Raw genomic sequence first — 20,860 nt, 5'->3', positions numbered from 1 at the left:
GCAAGGTAGGCCCCTGTGGTGTGAGCCACCTGCAGGGGCCGTGGAGGGTGTAGAGGGAACACCTGGGAGGACCCACACGTGCAATTCACGTGTGGTGCTCCCCGCGCACCCCTGTAATACACGTACCCTGATGGAATCGCATGTGGAACTTCCCGCGCACCCCTGAAATACACGTGCCCTGCTGATGTCGCGTGTGAAACTTCCCGCGCACCCCAAAATACACTTACCATGATGAAATCGCGTGTGGAATTTCCCGCGCACCCCTGAAATACACGTACCCTGCTGAAATCGTGTGTGGCACTTTCCGCGCACCCCTGAGATACGCGTACCCCCAATCGCGTGTAGAAATTCCCGTGCATCCCTGAAATACACGTACCCTGCTGAAATCGCGTGTGGCACTTCCTGCGCACCCCTGAGATACGCGTACCCTGCTCGCACGGGCCCAATCGCGTGTGGAAATTCCTGCGCACCCCTGAAATACGCGTACCCTGCTCGCACGGGGCCAATCGCGTGTGGTACTTCCCCGGCACCCCAGTGATACACGTAGCCCCCTTGCCGTGCTGGTACAGGGTTAGCGCAGCCCTTTGCGCTGGATTGGGTATATTGATGGCTTTTCCCTGCGCGAGAGGCGTTCTTGGGGGCGTAACTGGCGCTGCTGCAGGGTCGCTGCGCCACTGTGCGCCACGGCTGGTTTTGGTGGCTGGAATCCATGAATACGCTGTGCGCGGAAATGGATTTTAGCGCACGCGGCTGGCACAGGGATTCGCACATGCACACTGTGCGCCAGCCGCGTGCACCACTTGTGCGCTGAATTCTATGAATTACCCCCTTTAACTCTTTTTAAAAAAAAGTTTTGCCTCAAACCCTTCCACTACAACTAAAATACAGGGGGAAGTAGATACTGAAACGAATGTAGGGGAATTAGGGTTTAACACGATCTGGTTGTGAGGGGATGATTTGTGAGTGGATGAAGGGACGATGTTTCATCAAAACGTTTATTTTCTTCTTGAAGGTTTGGGGATGGTTCACTAGGAAATGGAGAAGGGGGGCAGGTACAGGTGGGACAGTGATATTGTATTTTTCCTCTCACATATTCCTCCACAAATTACCTTAAACTGTTAAAATTGTCATTTAGTATGTCCTAGTCAGCCTGTCTTCCTCTGTGCCGTTTGTTGGCCTTTCTTCTTTTTTTTACCTGGTCTGTTAAAAATAAATGTATATAAATGTTAAATGCCCATAAAATACTGACCATTGATTTGATTATGCAGAGTAGTGTGTACCATTATTATCGCTATCTTCAGACATTTCCCCAATTGGAAAATTCTCCTCCAGCGACTCCAAAGTATTGCACATTTCTGTGTCAAAACAACAGAAACACATTATTTTTTCTGCCCCTCATACAAAAAAAGTACGCACACATATAAGAAAAATGAAGTTCACTTACTATTTTGTTGTAATTTGTCTTCGTTGTACTGTGTGCGTCTACTGTACCTCCTGGCTGCACAGTTTCTGTGAGGTAATTACGTGGGAGGCATACCTTTTTCTGTTATGGTATAATCCATTTCATTCTACATGGTCATTAAATGCATGGATAATGTTTCTGAAGTTTAGGTTCAATTGGTTATTTATTAGTACTTATAACGTCTTTATCTGTTCTAATTGAAAGTTGTGCATTTTTCATATGACACAATAGTACAATTTCAGATACCCCCTGACTGTTTAGGTAGTGGTGATCTCATCCCTGCCCATCCGCAGACAGGCACTCAGTCCGTGCCTTTCAAATATTATTAGCGACGGTGTTCAGTATGTTTTATGTTACATGTATATAAAGTAAGGACATTTTAGTACATATGTCTCAAAATCACATGATGAAAGTATATATTCAATTACAAAAAACATTGTTAACAGGATGTTATGACTCAGTTCCTCTTCTAAAAACCTGTGAAATTCAGTAAAAAAATCTTTGTTAAAGGGACGTTATGGTTAAGTTGCCCTACTAAAAACCCGTAAAATTCACTAATAAAAAGTTTTGTTAAGGGGATGTTATGGTTAAGTTGTGCTACTAAAAACCTGTGAAATTCCCTAAAAAAACTTTACAGACGTGATATTATGGTTCAAAGTAAAACCGAAAACCCCCTGAAATTCACCAGTTATGGTAGGCTAAGCAACCATAACTGCCCGCACCACTGTGCACTGCTAACACTAACACCCAGTACATGAAAGATGGCATCACAAATGTCACTGATGACATCACTGATGATATCACTTGTGTAGTCCCTTTTGTTCACTGCCATATATATATATATATGTATATTCAGTAAAAAAAAACTTTGTTAAAGGGACGTTATGGTTCAAAGTAAAACCGAAAAACCCTTGCCATTCGCTAGTTATGGTAAGCTAAGCAACCATAACTCGCGCCACCTACGTGCATTGCTAAGACTAACACCCAGGACATCAAAGATGACATCACAAATGTATATTGAGATGGACTGTTGAGGGCAGGAAATGTGCTGCACTTAACTGGTTGTTGGTGATAGGAAATGTGTTGCACTTTTATGGATCGATTTTGGGTAGGAAATTTGTCGCACTTAGATGGATTATTGCGGGCAGGAAATGTATCTCACTTAGATGTATTGTTGGCGGCAGGAAATGTGCTGCACTTAAATGTTTGTTGGCGGTAGGAAATGCATCACACTTAGATGGATTGCTGGGGGTAGGAAATACATAACACTTAGATGGTTTGCTGAGAGTAGTTGGTGTCATGCTTGGATGGGATGTTGTGGTCGTGAAATGTGGTGCACTTAACTGGTTGTTGGGGATAGGAAATGTTTTGCACTTAGATGTATTGATGGGGCATGAAATGTGCTGCACTTAACTGGCTGTTGGGCATAGGAAATATAGTGCACTTAGATGGATTGTTGGTGGCAGGAAATGTAGTGCACTTAGATGGATTGTTGGGGGGCAGGAAATGTATCATACTTAGATGGTTTGCTGGGGTTAGGAAATGTATTGCAATTAGATGGTTCGCTGGGGTGGTGGAGTGTCACAACTTGGATGGAATGTTGGGGTGGGAAATGTGCTGCATTTAACTGGTTGTTGGGGTAGGAAATGTGTCAAAATTGGACGAATTGTTGGGGGAAGGAAATGTGTCACACTTGGATGGATTGTTGGGGAAATGTGTTGCACTTGGTTGGATTGTTGGGGGCAGGAAATGTGCTGCACTTAACTGGTTGTTGTGAGTAGGAAGTGTTTCGCAATTAGATGGTTTGCTGAGAGTAGGAAATGTATTGCACTTAGATGGAGTGCTAGGGCAGGAAATGTGCTGCACTTAGCTGGTTGTTGGGGGTAGGAAATGTTTCACAATTAAATGGATTGTTGGTTGCAGGAAATGTAGTGCACTTAGATGAATTGTTGGGGGCAGGAAATGTATTGCACTTAGATGGAGTGTTAGGGTAGGACATGTATCGCACTTAGATGTTTTGCTGGGGGAAGGAAATGTGTTTCTCCTAGCTAACTGTACTAAAAACTCACATTTCTCTATACTCAGCCTCAACTTCTGAACTAAACACAGCCATAACTCTACCGTACCACAAACCACACGCACTTCACAGCAGCCAACATGAAACCAAACCACGGACAATCATACCTAAACACCACATGATGGCTATCAACCAAAAACACACTTATGAACACACTTATGCTCAGTGACCGGTTTCTCCAAATTGAAGCTGCCAGCTGCACATCAAAGCTCTCTTGCTCTGCTCCCACTCAATCCCACTAACAACCCCACTTCAATCCCCCTTCCATTGCAAATCCACCAGAGTCCTTTAACATCACAGGTTTAAAATATGTCTCCCCTTTCCCCACAGCCAACTGTTCACTCTCTTTTGTTTTTCAAAGCCATGAACAGGGAAGTCTACAAAAAATGGCAGAAGGGCAACGTTCAAGACCACATTATAGTAATACTACTACTACTTCTACTAATAACAATAATAATAATGTTTACCATTATTAGTATTACAGTAGGTTTATATATTTTGCGGGGGATTCAGAGGACAACTTAAAAGAGCATTCCCAAATCCGAGCAGTGCTCACAAAAAGACATGTGTATCGACGAGCTAGTTTGAGAAACTATTTTTTCTAAGTGGGGCTAAGTGATTAGTGTGACTAATTGACTTGTGCCGTGAGGACACTCTGGGAGGCTACTGTTCTTTTGCTCCGCTGCGCGGAGAACTGTGCTGTTAATGGTGGAGCCCTGTATTCTGCATAAAAAAAAAACCCTGGGAGCGAATTTAGGCAAAGTGGGGCTAAGTGATTAGTGTGATCCGTGTGGGCAGATGAGAGCCAGCACTCAGGCACAAAGCATTCCACCCTGGTAGAATGTCCCTCCCACTGTGTTTCCTGAGCCCTGCCACTAAGAAGTTGCCTGGTCTATGCTGCCCACCGCACGGTCATGTCACCTGGCATCCAGAGAGCCTACGCCAGCAGTTGTTGGAGTGGACGGGAGTCTGGATCACTGATTTGCCGGTGAGTGAGTGAGAAATTTCCATTTTGGGTGGCAGTGCTGCCCCAATCGTAAGCAGGTGGCTATTTAAGGTGTGCAGTGATTCCCAAGCAGACCTTGAGCTAAATAATTGATTGCCTGCCGACCTCCCTAAGTAGTACCCTTGGGTAGAGGAGTGTCTTTGGTAACTCCCTTTCTACATCTTTATTCCCTAAGGCAGAGCCTAATGCCTAAACAAAAGGCTTGCAAATATGATCTGCGAAGCTCGATAGCACAGCAAACAAGGAAAGAACAGATGAGGTGTACTGCAAGCAATTTAACAGTGTCCCCTCACACATCGAGCCCAATGGTACCATTGGGCAACAATAATATTCCAGCGCCACTAGCAAATGTAAACATTCCAATAATGGAGCAGCTCATGCCAATTGCATATAAAAACACTAACATCACTGACTTCTATAAATCTCTGGGTGGCTGAGTGATTTGTAAGAATTTCAAAAGTAAAGTGGTACTGACTGTAAGAGCTCTGGTGTCTCTGCTGGTGGAAGGCACTTCAAGCGGGAATGTACCGGAATTATCACCGATAGTTATTAATAATCCCCCATTAAATCGAGCTCTAGGCCAGCATAAAAAATTAGATGGAATCAATGTGTGTATCGAAACAGCTGCCGGTAATCTTGACCATGCAATTGACATGCACGTATCGGCTGCACTCGATTTGAAGGGCTTCATGTCCAGTTCCTCCAGCTTCTCTAAGAGTGTAAGGGAGATGGAATAGTCAGAACAGTACCACCTCACTGCTCCAACTCTGCAAGAGAGCAGCAGCGTTTCGGCCACTTTGAATGTGTTGGCTTCTTTGTTGGACGCTTTGTTTTCATTGTGCCCGGCCATTGCAAGTGAACAGCGAGATTTAATACAATTTTTGGCTTGTGTTGTAGAAATAATATCGGCAACCTCTGAGCCCTTGGCTCATGGGGCAGAGAAGGTTGTCTTGCCGGCGCCCCAGGAGGCACAAACCTCTCGTGAAAGTCATTCACCATCTAAATCAGACTTATGTGCTATCATAGAAACGGATGCCAGTGTGGTGAGAAGAGGGGAGGGCGATCTGCCCAGGCCCAAAGTCAAAGCGTAGGTTAAAGGCAAGGGCTCTAGTATGGTGGAACTGCTTAGGGTGGCCAAGGCCGGGACACTTAGAAGAAGGGGGATAACATCAAGCAGCGTGGGCCCTTGGTCAACAGAGGCAATTAAACAGCTGGTTGGTGGTAGCTGCAGAGGCTCTTCCCATGGTGTCAAACTCCTTGGAACCCGATGATTAACACAAGGCCAATGAAGCCAGGATTCCAAGTGAGTCCCAAGTTATTGCCACCGTGTTACAAGTACAGCCCTAACATGAAGAAGGACCCCCATTTGACTACTTGCCTAAAACTAACCTGAGGCCAGTGAGCAAATGGGTAAACATTGGAAAACTTTACCCATCTGATCAGAGTCCCTTTTTAAACCGCAGAGTTCTCTTTGAGTTATTTGGGAAAATGGAGCCATTGAAGAACATAACAAGATGTCAAATTCATCAACCTTCTCAAGTTTAACAGTCCGACCATCTGGGCAATCGTCGAATTTTCCTCCACCATCTGGAAATTAGCAATCTGGGCTGTATACTAACTGTATGTTACAAGCACACATCATTCATAACCAGGCCAACTGAATCTATGTATAATTCACAAGCAATGAGAGGTTTGAAGGATAAGACTGCCTCCATGATTTCACAGTCAATCCTAAGGGCTCCAGTGCAGGCTGACCCCTCTAAAGGGGATTTTAAAGAGGTATCTAGTTGGGTATCACATACTTTTGAAAGCGATCAATACTGATGTAAACAGGACAACTACTCTTGGCTCTCCTGGAGCACTCTGGGTCATAACAGATTCTTAACCAATCCATTGGGGGAAGCGGTCCTGGTAGCAAGTGACATATTTTTACTTCAGGAGACATGGCTCCTGGACTCCTTTTTCTTTGATGGACACATTGCGATCTGTAGCCCTGCTCACCCAAATACTAGGGAGCACCCTACGGGTGGCGTGGCAGTGGGAGTAAAAAAAAACATTGAAATATCAGACACTTTGCTGAAGAACCTATCTCTCTGTACATGATGTCTGTGTCTATTTATAGTGATAGTTTAGTCGCTAGGGACCTGCTAATTGTTAATGTATATGATGCCCCTAACGCACCAGCGGACAGTAACATATTGGCCCTCATTACAACACCAGCGCTAAACCATGGCGCTATTAACACCATGGTTGGTGCCGGTGTTGCAACGAGTCCGCCATGGTGAAATGGGGAAATATCGCCCCATTCCAAGGTTGGCCGGGCGGTATTTCCCCATTTCCCCATGGCCCTTCCCCCTTCCCATTTTTGCCCCATAGGGCTCAATGGCAATGGGGAAGGCGGCAATTACGGTAGCGCAAATTGCGGTACGGTAATTTCCTGCGAGGTCCCTTTGCGGGTCCCTACTTTAATGGCTGGTCCAGACCAGCCGTTCAGGTCGGGTCCTGCAAAGGGACCTCGTAGTAAGGCGCTAAGTGGTTAACGGCGCCACAGCCTTTTATGGTGCCATTAACCACTTAGCGTCTGGGTTGTAATGAGGCCCATTGTTTAGAATAGTATGGTTGGTGGAAGCATGGTACGACCAGTTCCCCAATGGCAACTTGGTTATTGCAGGGGACCTTAATACACACTTGGTAACTGAAAATCAAGAAGTGAAAACGACGTTGAAGATGAGGAATGGGCACATATGATTCCAAGGGCTCTGAGGGGCAATTCGTGCTGGGGAAAACTGTTTATTGAGGTTGACTTGATGTGTCAAAGGTTTGCCTCTACCCTGCACTTGGTCCAATGGTTGGCACTCCTATGTAGTTGATTACATCTTTGTAGATCACAAACTATGTTAACACAGCAGCAGTGTGGGGGGTATTGGATACACAATTAAGTGATCACTTGCTGATTACTTGGACACAAAGGCCCCTGCATAATCGTGAATTAAATTATGTTACCCCCAATTACAGAACTAGCCTTCAGGGCAACCGTATTATTTGGGCTGATAATAACATCAAGAAGATATCATCTATTATTGCGCCTGACCCTGACTCCTTAGAAAACTGGCTAAATAAGCATATTTGGAATTTTAAATTGATGGGGAATTCCTTCGGGCTGAGGTTATTAAGGTCATCTAGCAGGCTAGGCCAGGCCACCAAGCAAGAGGGTCTGTTTGATATGGCCATCCAAAAATGGAAATGTCAGTTTTGCAGTGAAAAAGCTCAGGTTGGGAGGAATGCAGGTTTGAGGAATAGAGAAAGATTTTAGAGAAAGTATAGAGAGAGAAATAGAGAAATAGAGAAAGAGTATAGAGAAAGGGAAAAAGCTTAGCTCACTTACTATCAACTATGGAATTTGGCTTAGAAGCCACAGTCATAGTATGTGCAACAGTAATTGGAAATGCATGTTCTCATTGGTTAGTTCCAATGATAGCAAGAGATTGTGGGCATACTATCGGCTTTATCTGGCCAAATCTAGTGGGCATGAGTTCAGTGCGGTCCAAGAAGCAGCCTGGATGGTACACCTCAAGGAATTATATTGGGTCAGGGGGATGGGTACACAGGCCCTGACTTTTGTAAGACCTCCTGCTTTGCGAGATGGGATCGGGACAATGTATTAATTATAATTAACAACTTGAAATCATTGTGGGCACTGGAGCTTGAAACAATAGCAAATACAGTGTTTAAGGCAAACCCTGAGTTTTGGCCCACTCAACTCGCACAGTTATTTCATTGCATCCTAAATAGTGGCCATATCCCTGGCAGCTGGAGGGAGTCAATTCTTGTTCCTCTGTTTAAGAGTGCAGAGAGGAATGACACTTGTTATTACAGATTACTTACTATGAGGGCTGCTCTAACTAGATAATTCACAACAGTTATCTCACTTGGATACATATATTTTTGTGCACTTGTCTGTGCGTGCAGATCAAATACAATGACCAACTGCCACAAAAATAACCAGAACACCCAAAGATTTTAAGTTGCTATATTTTATCATTATAAATGCATTTACAACTGGAGCATGGTAACAATTCTGCATGGGATAGAACCTCTCAGTACAAATGTTTTAGATGGAGCAAAAGCACATTACAAAATAGAATGAGCTTTGACCAGTCTTACCAATCCGACCTTGGGAGCAAAAGACTTGGCAAGAGTAAGGCTTTGTGAAACAAAAGAACAATATTGCAAAAGCATTTATATAAATTCTAAATCACATGAACTTTTAACATTGACAAATGCTACACATAAAATGATCTGTTTCCCTTTCTAACTATTTAACAGGCACACTCCAACACCCTCACATTTAACCTATATTACCTAGAGGCAGCAGTTTTCTTTGCTTGTCTTGAACTGGAGAATCCCCATCGGTCTCTTTGCCCACAGATAAGGACTGCCACGACCCCAGGAAGTCTGCCAGCACTGGACTATGCCTGACAGCCCATCTCAGCCCAGCTTTGAAGATCTCTCCCCAGGATGTCTCTCTCTGTGGATGCTTCTGAATGTCTCCCCTGAATGTCTAACCCAGCTACATCCACTCAAGTCCTTATATGCCCTTGTGCTGCCACTCAAACGGAAAATACACCCCATCTAAATCATACCACTGAAATCCATGTGATTTTATTGTTGGAGAGCAAGAAGATACATCTCTTCCTGCGTTTCCTACACACACAATAGCTTGTCTTTAGTTCTCACATATTTCAGCGTGTCACACAAGCTCATGCTGCACATTTGAGAAACCCATGGAAACAAAGCCACACACCTTTCAAATTTGGATTCAATACTTGTATTTCCATATAAACCAATTTGCACTCAATGTTAAGGATATGGGATTCAGTTTGTTAAATGGGATTCATTGAGTTAGTATGTTAATGTATATTAGTTATTCATTTGGTGCAAATTCAGTCAAATGGCAAATTATCCTGAAATTAAACAATTTTGAGGCATGCTCTGCATTTCTGAACTCGGTACCTTCCCATTTGGCACGCTGATTGCATTGGCAACCTATGCCTTGCATATGTTTGTTTTTCTGTGTTTCTGTATAAGGCCCACACTAAAACTACATGTGCATGCTAAGCTATTAAACCACTGCAACTCACAGCCCCCCAGCTATTCAGACCCCCCATCTATTCCTACAAGCTCAAAAATATTTGCAGCCCTCTTGTTAAAGCTCTTGTCACAGTGGGCAGAGGAGAACCATCGCCTGAGTAAATTTCGAAACAGAGTTCAGAAGCGGTCCAAACACTGTTATCAACCTGTGCGCATTGCAGTATTTGACTTGGGAAACTTTGAAAGATCTGGATGGAAAGTTATACTTATGCATCATTGACTTCTCCAAAGACTTCGATTCAGTCTCCCGACCTTTACTTTGAGAGAAACTGAGAAACTGGGGAGTGTGCCCAGCTCTGTTATACTTCATCCAGCTCCTATATAGTGATACACTAGTCTCTGTGCGATTGAATCAGGAGGGTTGTCTAACAAGTAATATAAATACCTATAGAGGCCTTAGACAGCAGTGCGGCCTGGAGCCCCTCCTGTGCAATCTGTGCATTTCTGACTTGGGTACTACCTGTTTACTGCCTTTACCTTTGTTTGCAACTTTCCCACTCTACGCTGATGACATTGCTTTAATAGACTGAATGCAGATTGGCCTCAAGAGATCAATCATTGCCATGGGAATCTATGCTGCAGCAAAACATGAAACTATTAATAAAGTAAAAACCAAGGTTTTGATAATTAATAGTAAACTCAGTGTGTGTAGTCAGTTTGTTTGGAAACTGGGTCAGCTCCCTTTAGCAGATATATCTATTTAGGATTCCCAATAAAGTCACTACCTACCAAGACGTTTTTGAAGAACATATTACTGCAAACATTTGTAAAAGGTGCCATCTTACAAAAAGGTATGTGGCTTCTAGAGGAGGTAATAATGTGGAGCGGTTGGTAGCAATTTACAACACGAGTATAGTCCCTGGCCTGCTATATGGCCTGGAAGTCTTAGCTGAGTCCTACGTAAAATATACGTAAAATGAACGTATAGAGGGGAGAATACTACGGTCTATACTTGGAAGTGGCTAGGTTCAAGCTGGAGATCTGCTCAATTTGCACGAGATGGTTAATTAGATGCTGTACATTATATGGCATACTAGGGGATTGTCTGCGTGATAAGGGCAGGTTAAAGGCACTACTAGCCGAAAGGAGGGACTCTATGAGTAATAAAGGTTTCTTTAAAAATCTGAGAGATACGGTTTTGATCCAAATGACCTCTAAACCTAATGGCCATGATATATAAAAAAAAGGTTACTTAAGTGGGACATAGTCTAAAATACCACAAGGATGCAGACTAAGATGCACAATAGCAAATTCAGCTCACAGAATTTTAAAGGTAACTGCCCTTGCCCATATTTAACAAAGATAAGTGAGGTGAAGCTTAGGTGATTCATCACATACTTACGGTTCAATCTCTTGCCTACACTAGAATATATAAGTTGTTGGACAAACTCACCTGCAGAGGTGAGGCGCTGCCGACTTTGCCGCACAACATGTGACACTGCAAGGCATATTTTAACAGACTGCTAGGTGTTAAAGGTAGTCTATGGAAAGGCCTATGCCAAATGTGTGTCCCAGTTAGACTCCATTGGTTCCAATCAATTCTGGGGAGCAATATTCTGAGCTGAATTACCGGTAGTCACAGGAGCTGCTTTTTATGTATGGTGCAATTTCATGGCTGCCATAGCTGAATCTGTGGCAAAACGTAATAATCTTTTAGCTGTTGAGAATGTGGTAACATTATATGTATTTATTGTAAGCTAGGAATTAGCCAATTGCTGATAATTACTGTGATAGTGTACTGATGATTGTACTGTACTTTGGTTTTACATGTGCCTAAGGTTATGATTAGCCAAGTGCACAAAATAAAAAAGAAATAAAAAATATACATATTTAGCAAATGTTGGCAAAACTGTGCCTGGCATCCGTTCAAATTACAGCTGGTCCCAGCTCTTGTTTGCATAATATTCCGTTCTTTCATTTCCAATATTGCAAGTAGTGGCAATTTTCTGGCTTATGGTGAGACTTTATACATTCCAAAATGTTGTGAGTGTTGTCTAGGCTGATGCAGATGCCTTCAGATGAGGGCCACTCTGAAATACTCCTTCTTTTTCTCACTGCAGATTCTCAGGAGGGAAACTACAAGTCAGAAGCCAACAGCAAACCCAGGAAGGAAAGAACAGCATTCACCAAAGAACAAATCAGGGAGCTGGAAGCAGAATTTGCCCACCATAACTACTTAACGAGGCTGAGGAGATATGAAATCGCAGTGAATCTGGACCTCACCGAAAGACAGGTACTGACTGTTAAGACAAGGAGGGAAGGACTTGCCTTTTATATGTTTATACCATACCCCATTTTTAGTTTAGTCAGTTAGGTATCGCTTGCCACTCCAGTAAGCAAAATATATTGCATTGGAGTACAGATAGGGAGGAGCAGGGGTGGACCAGCAACCAAAAGAGGCCCTGCCCGGAATGACATATGAGGAGGGAGACAGCGTCTGTAGGTTTTGTTTGGTTATGTGCCCACCCATTGCCTGCCCACAGCCATACCAATTCTTTTGAACATTCCCACACAGTCCTGCCTCTGCCCTCCCAAAACACCTCCTTATGGGTACTCTTCGAGCTCACTTTAATGAAACCCTTCCATCAGACTTTAAATGCAAATTGCCTGCCAGTGTTTGAGCAAATCAGTCTTCTGAGTGAGAATTACTTAATTGGAGTTGTAAAACCACTGTCTTACCAGACCTGCCTTCAGCCACTCAGTTTATAAGCACGCTGAATGTCCTTCACTGAAATCCTTTTAAAAACAAGCATCATCAAAGCCACTGAAGTCCTGTTTAAAAAAGCATTGGCAAAGCCAACATTTTTGGCTTGTGCATACGTTTTAAACTGTTGCCCGGCTCTGCTATATACCATGCAGGAAACTGGAAACACATCATTAATGTAGTGTAATAAGGCATAACAGTTTATCTTTAACTAAACCTATGTATCACAACCTGCAAATCTGCTAATTGGCACTAGCATCTTGAGGAGACAGTAGAGGGTGTTCATGTAACATATGAGGCCTGTACTAGTAGCTTTGGGTGCTCTGCAGCAACATGCAAATGAATGTTAAACTGCAACTTCGAACAGTGGGTTGTTATGTTACGTTACAGTGGTTTGCTATACGCAGCATTTGACATTTACATGGCATATTTGGTGGAAAATGTAGGGATTTTTTTTTAAAGAGGGACTGAGTCTCCCGAGGACCAAAGGATGGAGTGTGAGCCTGTGGAGCTGAGCACCTCAACACAGACTTGTGCTGGCTTGCTATTATTCAGTTCTATTTGTTTTGTGCTGCATTTGTCATCTGCACATATACAGAACTACTGCAAAACCCACATTGCCCACAATCGGCTTCTCAATGTTTGCCTGAATTCAAAAAACAAAAACTAAATAAAATAAGTGAACGGCTCAAAGAGGTATATTTCATTTGACGACTACTTCTTTGACTGCTGTTGAAATGCAGATTTTATATCATAAGGAATAGCATCAAGGTGCATCCTCGGGATTAACATGATTAAAAACAGGGGCCACCCTGCAGGCTTCTTTGGAGTGTCTTGAAATATGTTAGTTAAAAGCAGTTTAGAGAGATCCCAAGTTGCTCTTTTTCAGGCGTAAGGTGTTAGCTAGCTTTCTTTGTGAAGTTTACAACACTTCACATTCTAGTCCTGTTTAGAACAAATATTAGCAAAGCCACCATTTTTGGCTTGTACATACGTTTTAAGCTTTTGCAAGACACTGCTAGTAGATGCCCAGGTACCGCACCATTTGGCACATGCTACCAACAATGGGTAGTTAATACCACTATGGCTGCGCATAGAAAGTGCCTTTTCCATGCCAACACAAAAGCCCAAAACTGTTGGAATTGGCAATGCTTGTTAAACCTTGACAGGAGGCATTTAAAAGAAAAAAAAGCGACCCCCAGCTGGTGTGCCGATTGCAACACTTCATTATCTACAAATGCAAACATTACGTCTGAAATTAAGTTGCAACTTTATAAATGGTGTTGCCGACATAAGTGATTGCTTTGAATGCAATACTCTACGTAATCCAAGTGTTAATATGCTGACATAGGTTTCAAATGTATGATATGATATGATGTGGCATTTATAACACACCTATACACAAGTGTTTCAAAGTGTGACGCTGCAAGGGAGGGGGAACAGAGTGAAGACAGAGGCAGCGATCCTACTAGGCCAAGTGCCATTCAGATCGCGCAAGTGCAGAGGAAGGGACAATGGGCAATAGAATAAATAAAAACAATAAGAGAAGTCGGGCCAGCTGGTGGCAAGTGCAAGGGTAAGAGCAGACAGCAGGTGTCAAGTGCTGGTGGGGGACTGTGGGGATAAAGAAAACAGTCCCCAAGTGTGGGGGTTGCCAGGGAGGCAGTGCAGGTGCGTAACTGGTGGAGGAGGGAACCTGGGACCGAGATCAGAGGGTGGCCAGGATACCAGTACAGTTTCAGCCAGGAATTCAGCAGGGGAGAGGAGGAGAGAAAGCAGAAGCAAAGAGGAAGGTTTTCAGGTGCTTCCGTAACCGGGGATGGTTCTCCTCAAGTTTCAGGGAGGAAGGGAGGCTGTTCCAGAGGGAGGCCCAAACCGGAGAAAAAGATCTACCACCAACTTGTTGCTTGGAGAAGCGACAGACCCTGTACTAGGCAACTTCCAAGTATTTTTAAACACACAAACTGTAGCTTTTGCACCATTTTCAAACACAAATGATTTTGCTGAGCTCTAGCATGGTCAGTCATGTTCCTATGAAAGTCAATACTGCAGAAAAAGCTTGCATCGAAACATGATTAGCCATGAATCTCCACACCGTAAAATGTGAGTGAGGAAAGCTTGGACCGGTTTGCCATGTTACTTGGGGTTTGTATTGAGAACTGTAGTGCCCTTTTTGCTGAGTGGGAGGGTGAGGCGACAAAGGTAGGGTGAGAGATAGGGTCTCTACACGGCATGGTGCAGTAGGTGGGGTAGCCAGTAGGTGACGGTGGGCTCCAATTCTCATGTAATCCTCCATCTTAATTGTATGAGAATTAATTGAAGTCTACCAGAGGGGGTCATTTTCCATGGACTCCATACCATATGTTGAGAAGGTGTGATTACATTTTTTAGCTCCTCTTAGTTTCTATTCTATGTATTTATTTTATTCATTTCTATGCTATTGCATCTTTCTTGTTCTATTCATTTTTCGAGCTCGATTGAGGCAGTGTTGTGGCTTCTATGGTTGCTTTGACCTCTGTAAATGTCCACATTCTTTGCCAGGTGTATTGGAATGGACTGCTCTGCTTTAATCTAGCACATCTTCAATGTGATACAGACTTTGAGGGTAGCTAATGTATGCTGATCACGGCAGGTGGGAGGCAACTATACTTGCATGGTCTCATGGCTGCGATTCAGTGGTCAACCTGGGCGGGAGTGGTGCTCCTTTACTTTTTAAAAACGGTTCCACGGTTCCTATAATTTTAGTTTAAAAGGAAATTGTTCCAGAATGGTTTAGTTTTAAAATAAAAGTGTAGGAAGGAGTTGAAACTTGCACTTCAGTGCACTGCACTTTCCCTTAAACAGCAGGTGTCTTTGTTTGGGGGTTTATATTGCACGTGGGAGGGGGTATGGTGATAGGGCTTGTGGGGTGCAGGGGCAGGCCAGTAGGGAACATAGTTCCAGTACTTCTTTGTGTACTTAGTTAGACCACTGTTGTCATTAAGTTTCTAAAAGCGTACTTTTTTCTGCAAAATTTTTCCGTTAACACCTGTGCTGGCCCACATGTTTCTACGAAGATCCACTCCATGTACATTTTTTGAAAAACATCGATTTTGCTATGAAAGAAAAACACACGTACAGTTTTCAGAATGCCCTCTTAAAATGTTCTTCCATTCAAACTATTCACCATTATAGTCTGATATGAGCTCATCCATGTACACAACTTCTGCCCTTTCATTTGTCCAAATGTGAAAAAGATGTACAATGTTACAATTATTTGACATATTAAATATAAATAAAAATCCTCTGACATTGATCAAAACCCAAATATCATCTATCTGGGTAATTATGTCTAAAGGGTGGCATTTGCTAAACCCAGATGCAAATTAAATATTAACTAAACATGTATTAACTAGGGACATCCCCATCTGCCTGCATCAGTGGTACAACAGGTTGTTTAGGCCATGTTACCAATCATTTGGTAAATTGCTGCTCAGTGCTCTGCAGCAGAGTAATGTGAAATTACACTCCTATACATACAGTAGCAGCGGGGGCCGCTTGCATCCCACGTAGATGGGGCTTGTTGGACACCCATCACAAGGATTTGCTGCACCCCTCTAGGAACTCCAATGCACATGAATCAGCCTAGTGGCAGTAATGTCTAAGGATTAGTCAGAGCTAGAAAAGGGAATGGTGTGTCTATATATGGGCATTGTTTGCCCTGCCTCGGTCCTACCTCTGATCTCAAAATGGTCTACGCTGCCAGCAGTGGTAGGGAGCTACCTGCATTTAATGCGATGCACTCCCTTGCAAATGTGACCTGCACCATTTCCTGGGCAGACCCGAGCCGTGGTTTGCACAAGTCTAGGGTTTCTCCTGCTAGAAGTCTCTGGTCAACACTGCTTGGTGGCTTGTGAAGAGATTAAACTAACAATGGGTGGCAAACTTAGATGCCGATCAATGATGTAGTAATAAGGGTGATTAGTAAACTTAACAGCTGGTGGGACCACTCTACCTGTCATGTGAGGAGACACCCGTCTTTAGAATGCAGCCAAAAGGTTTAGCATCTAACATCACAACAAAAGTGACACAAACTTTTACATTTATTTTAGAAAAAAAATATACATTTAAGTAGGTTAGCAGATAAGCAGTTTACATGATTCACGGAAGCTTTTAAAATCCATGAAACTATATTTAATCTATGTACTTCCTTGATTGACCTGTTGACCTAATCGTTTACCAAATAATCAATACATAAATGATTCTTTGATAGCCATGAACAGACCCCAACACTTAATCAGGTATGTACTTGAATTGCAAGCAACATGAAGCACGCAACTGATTACATGCGTGCAAAATGTCCTGATTTGCCAAGCGTTTTTCAATGGATTGCACCATTTTCAAAGGCTTTGGTAAATCAGGCGCAATCAGTCGTGGGACAGAAAGCTCCTGGAGCATCCTCTAGCACTCTCTTCTTGCACCCCCTACTTCAGTCCAATGCTTCCTGTGACGAGGAACTCAGTAGCGCAGGAAGGTGTGCTGCAAGTAGTTGACAGAGTTGAAATGGAAAAGGCTTGTCTGAGTGCATTAGTATGCCGAATGTAAACACATAAATAGATACACATGTCTCTACACAAAATACGAGTATGCGGATTTAGCATGATGACAACACAAAAATAGCATGATGAGAACGATAAGAAGCAACAGTGAGTGACATAAAAAAGAACGACATGGTGAGCGGGATGGGCAGAGAATTAGGACAGAACATAAGTAGAAAACATGGGGAAATTAAATATCACCTTCTAGCTAGCGGTAAAGGATATTCGCCTAGAGGTTTACTTGTGGGACACTATTTCAATATGTAAGTCATTTGTATGCTCCTCCATATTATTTGACGCAACAACTGCAAATACATATGAATTGGGCCATGAAGCTCAGTATGTTTCGTTAAGTATCTTATATATAGCGCTCAAAGGACTTCAGCTATCAACTCCTTTACTGCACTATGAGGACAAAGGACTAGTTATTTACCTCGTTTCAGGCAATTATAATGTTTAGAGTGCAGTCAATACCTAATGGTATTGACTGCATTTTGAAGGTTCTATTTTCAGAAGCATATAGGGAAACAAAAATGCAATTTCTGGTCTAGATGTTGTTTCAACAAGGCACTACCGCCCCCCCCCCCTTAGGGGACAATTATTTTATTTTGCAGCATGATAATACACAGACGAAAGAGAAAGATGAAAACATTGGAAAATGTGTTCACTTTTTTTTACAGAGAAAGCATTTACTTTTCCATGACAACTCGTGCGTGTACATGTTAAACCTGATGCAGTTAAACAAGTTACAATTAACATGTTTAACTTGAAGACAACCATGTTACTTAAATACCACAAAACAAAAGCACGTTTAATTTACTAATTTAGTTTGTCTTTTTACTTTACTCACTCTTACAGCATTTCTGTTTTACTTTAGCACTGAAACTCTAAAACGTGTATTGCTACTAGCCCCATGAGATAAAAGCCTTATTGACCTCGGGATGGTTCATTATGGCTTGGAATAATGACCGTTCTCCAATTTATGGCCCTCAGCTTCACCTCGACCCATAACTTGTGGGTGGGCCATTATCCCACAATATTGACCCCTCGCTCAGTCTATAAAGCTACATTAAGTAGTCCTTTTTTGTCCTTTTTAAATATATTTATTTTTATTATTTAATTTCTAATGTAGAATTATATTTATATAAAATGCAAACTAATGATTGTAAATGTAAATTGTGTTATGGATTTGTCAGAACATGTTAATTGAATTTAAGGATGCAGGACTCAGTGGGAGGGACAGTTCTATGGTTAAATTTGGATTGACTAAAAAAAAGGAGATGAGGACAGATGGACGATGAGGAAGGATTGAAGAAAAATGTTAAAAAGGGAGAAATGAATCAATAGAGGGAAAAATCAACAAAATAACATATCACTTTAATGTAACTGCTTTTTAAAATGTATTAAACGTCCAATACAAAAATAAATTGTCATGGTGTGAAACTGCAACTCTACCTCGGGGGGGGGGGGGGGGGGTATTCCACTCTGGCCACCCTGCAAGTATATCTCTCAGGGCGGTTGTGCACTGTGTTACTGCAAATAGAACATACATGACAAACCAAACCAAACACTAAGAAATAGACACGAGAAATAAGATAACAATGGACAGAGATGAAAACACACAAGTCACTCTCAATTATAACAATGGAATACATTTATTCATACACAGCATGGCATGGTAAACACTTCTGGCAAAACCTAATTTTGCACCCTTTATGCTTTGGTGCAAACTGCAATAAATGTAAGCCTTTCCGGCTTCTAATACAAACATTCTAATCACAATTATCCCTCTTGAGCACTAAATTCCTAATAACAACAAACACTAAATAGCAAAATACATATGGCAAGTGTCAACATTCTTCTCCAATCCACACCACACATTACACTCTCTCTCTGAGACAATCCCTGTCTGATCTCCCCTTCTATCAAACCAAAAGCTCTGTGTGAGTGGCTGTCCTAATTCCCCATTACACATGTCTTATCAATCAGTTAGGCCATTAGCCATACTCCCCATTTACCAGCCAGGCCTCTCTGCACTGCCTCACACAGGCCCCTTCAGTGGTCTGGTCTCCTGCCAACTCTCTGCCAGATTGATCTCGAACTCTCACAAAATACTTCTTCTTCTCCCAAAGCTTCACTCCAAAATGCCTCTACCTATTGCATCCCAAGCTGCATCGAAAACACTTCTCCTTTTTCTCAATGAAAACCTCACCCCTGGATATACTATTCAATGGCGTACACCCATCCCTAGGGTTACATCGAGCATTCACACTTTCTGTCAAACCAGCATTTCTTCAAGCGTCGAAATGTCTGTATATGCATGTAATGTCCCCAGTATGTTCTCTTGTCACTGTGACATTTCAGAGCATATCTTGTATATGTCCTATGACCTTCTCCTGTCTGTGTTATGAAACCATACCATCCTCCCATCTCTCCATCCATTGTCAGCTCTTTCTCTCCATTGAAATCCCTCTATCTCTGTGCAGAACACTCACTCCATTCAAATGCCTCCCACCTTTCTGTCTGCCTGTGCTCTGCGAACACAAGGCCTCCAAGCTGCTGATAAAGCCAGGCCCTCTTCCCTCTGCTCGGCCAAGAGTTACAACCTTCCTGCCAAGAAACTGTTGACATTCCATGTACCAGTGGAACTCAAAATAGCGGAACAAACAGCTTCCAGTGTCTCTCTGTGACAACCTTCAAAGCCATGTGCATCAGACAACAAGCCCTCCATAATACTAGACCTTATTTCCTTCAGAACAAAATGACCCATTACCAGCCCCCCAAGAAACCTCATATCTGGCTCTGCTCTCCTCCTCGCTATTCCACCTTACCAGTCCACAGAGTTGGTGGCTCGGTTTTCTCTATCCTAGCACCACCATCTGGAACACTCTTCCTCTACACGTCTGCCGCACTGAAAACTGCCTTTCCTTCAAATAAGTCCTCAAAACCTGGATATTTGCCACATTATCATGAATCCCCTCCCTAAAAAACAACCATTCCCCAATCCAAAATTAGATACTTTCAGCACCAAGCGGCGCCAGCCGCATTTGTGGCAATCACAACTGGGGGTGCTGGATGCTTTTCACGAGGCCCTGGGCCATACACTCTATCACACACCAATCATGACCCTAGTTTCCCACAATCACCACTATATGGAACTCAGCCCCTCATACATGAAATGTCACAGGATTGATGAGTCACTGCACCTGGCATGTACGGGAAAACAGGCAAATTGCACTCATAGTGGTTGTGATAGAATCACCACCATCGCAATTGGACAGATTTGAATAAACTGAGGGGAATTATCAAGGGAGGACATGTGGCATGGCCAAGTGTCACAGAGGTAGGCCAGGCGGGTGTCCCCCGTGTTAGACTGCAGGAGGGCAATCAAGAACCAGCCCAGAATCATTGTGGAAGGAATGGGGGATGGGCAGATATTGCACAAGTATAAACTATAGGATGGGCCATCCATGGTCAAGGTAACAACTGAAAAGGGTCAGTAAGCACACAATATCTGGATAGGCTCACCACACTATCTGCCTAGAAGAACTGGTAAGTACAACACTGTGCCCCCCTTCTTGCAAATAGTTTGAATGGTTGTTAACCATTTTATCACAGCCGCAGGAATCAACAGAAGAAGCACATTACCTGAGTGGGCACACAAACAATAATTCACCACCGAACACTGCAAGGTACATATAACGCACCACTCCTGTGGGCACAAGCTGCAGGCATGGCTTTCCGCACACATCAGAATACAGCAAAGACTACATAAAAATGCGGTCATACTGTTCACATAACTTCTGCCTATTTAAACCGGACTACACCTCAACACCTCTGTCATCTGAATGCAGAGCAGACATATATCAAATACGGGCACGCT

General features: G+C 43.0%; 1 protein-coding gene across 1 annotated transcript in view; it reads left to right on the top strand.

The window, feature by feature from the left end:
* Nucleotides 1–20,860, top strand: part of MEOX2 (mesenchyme homeobox 2) — a 445,569-nt gene that overhangs the window by 308,033 nt on the left and 116,676 nt on the right. Inside the window, exon 2 of the mRNA XM_069648602.1 lies at nt 11,757–11,929. Coding sequence (XP_069504703.1) covers nt 11,757–11,929 — 173 coding nt within the window. The remainder of the gene's footprint in view (nt 1–11,756; nt 11,930–20,860) is intronic.

This window comes from Ambystoma mexicanum, chromosome 2q, assembly GCF_040938575.1.
Source record: "Ambystoma mexicanum isolate Mex_15411 chromosome 2q, UKY_AmexF1_1, whole genome shotgun sequence".
NCBI lineage: Eukaryota > Metazoa > Chordata > Amphibia > Caudata > Ambystomatidae > Ambystoma > Ambystoma mexicanum.
The sequence above is the reverse complement of the archived record's forward strand: the minus strand, read 5'-3'. Positions and strand labels throughout refer to the sequence as shown.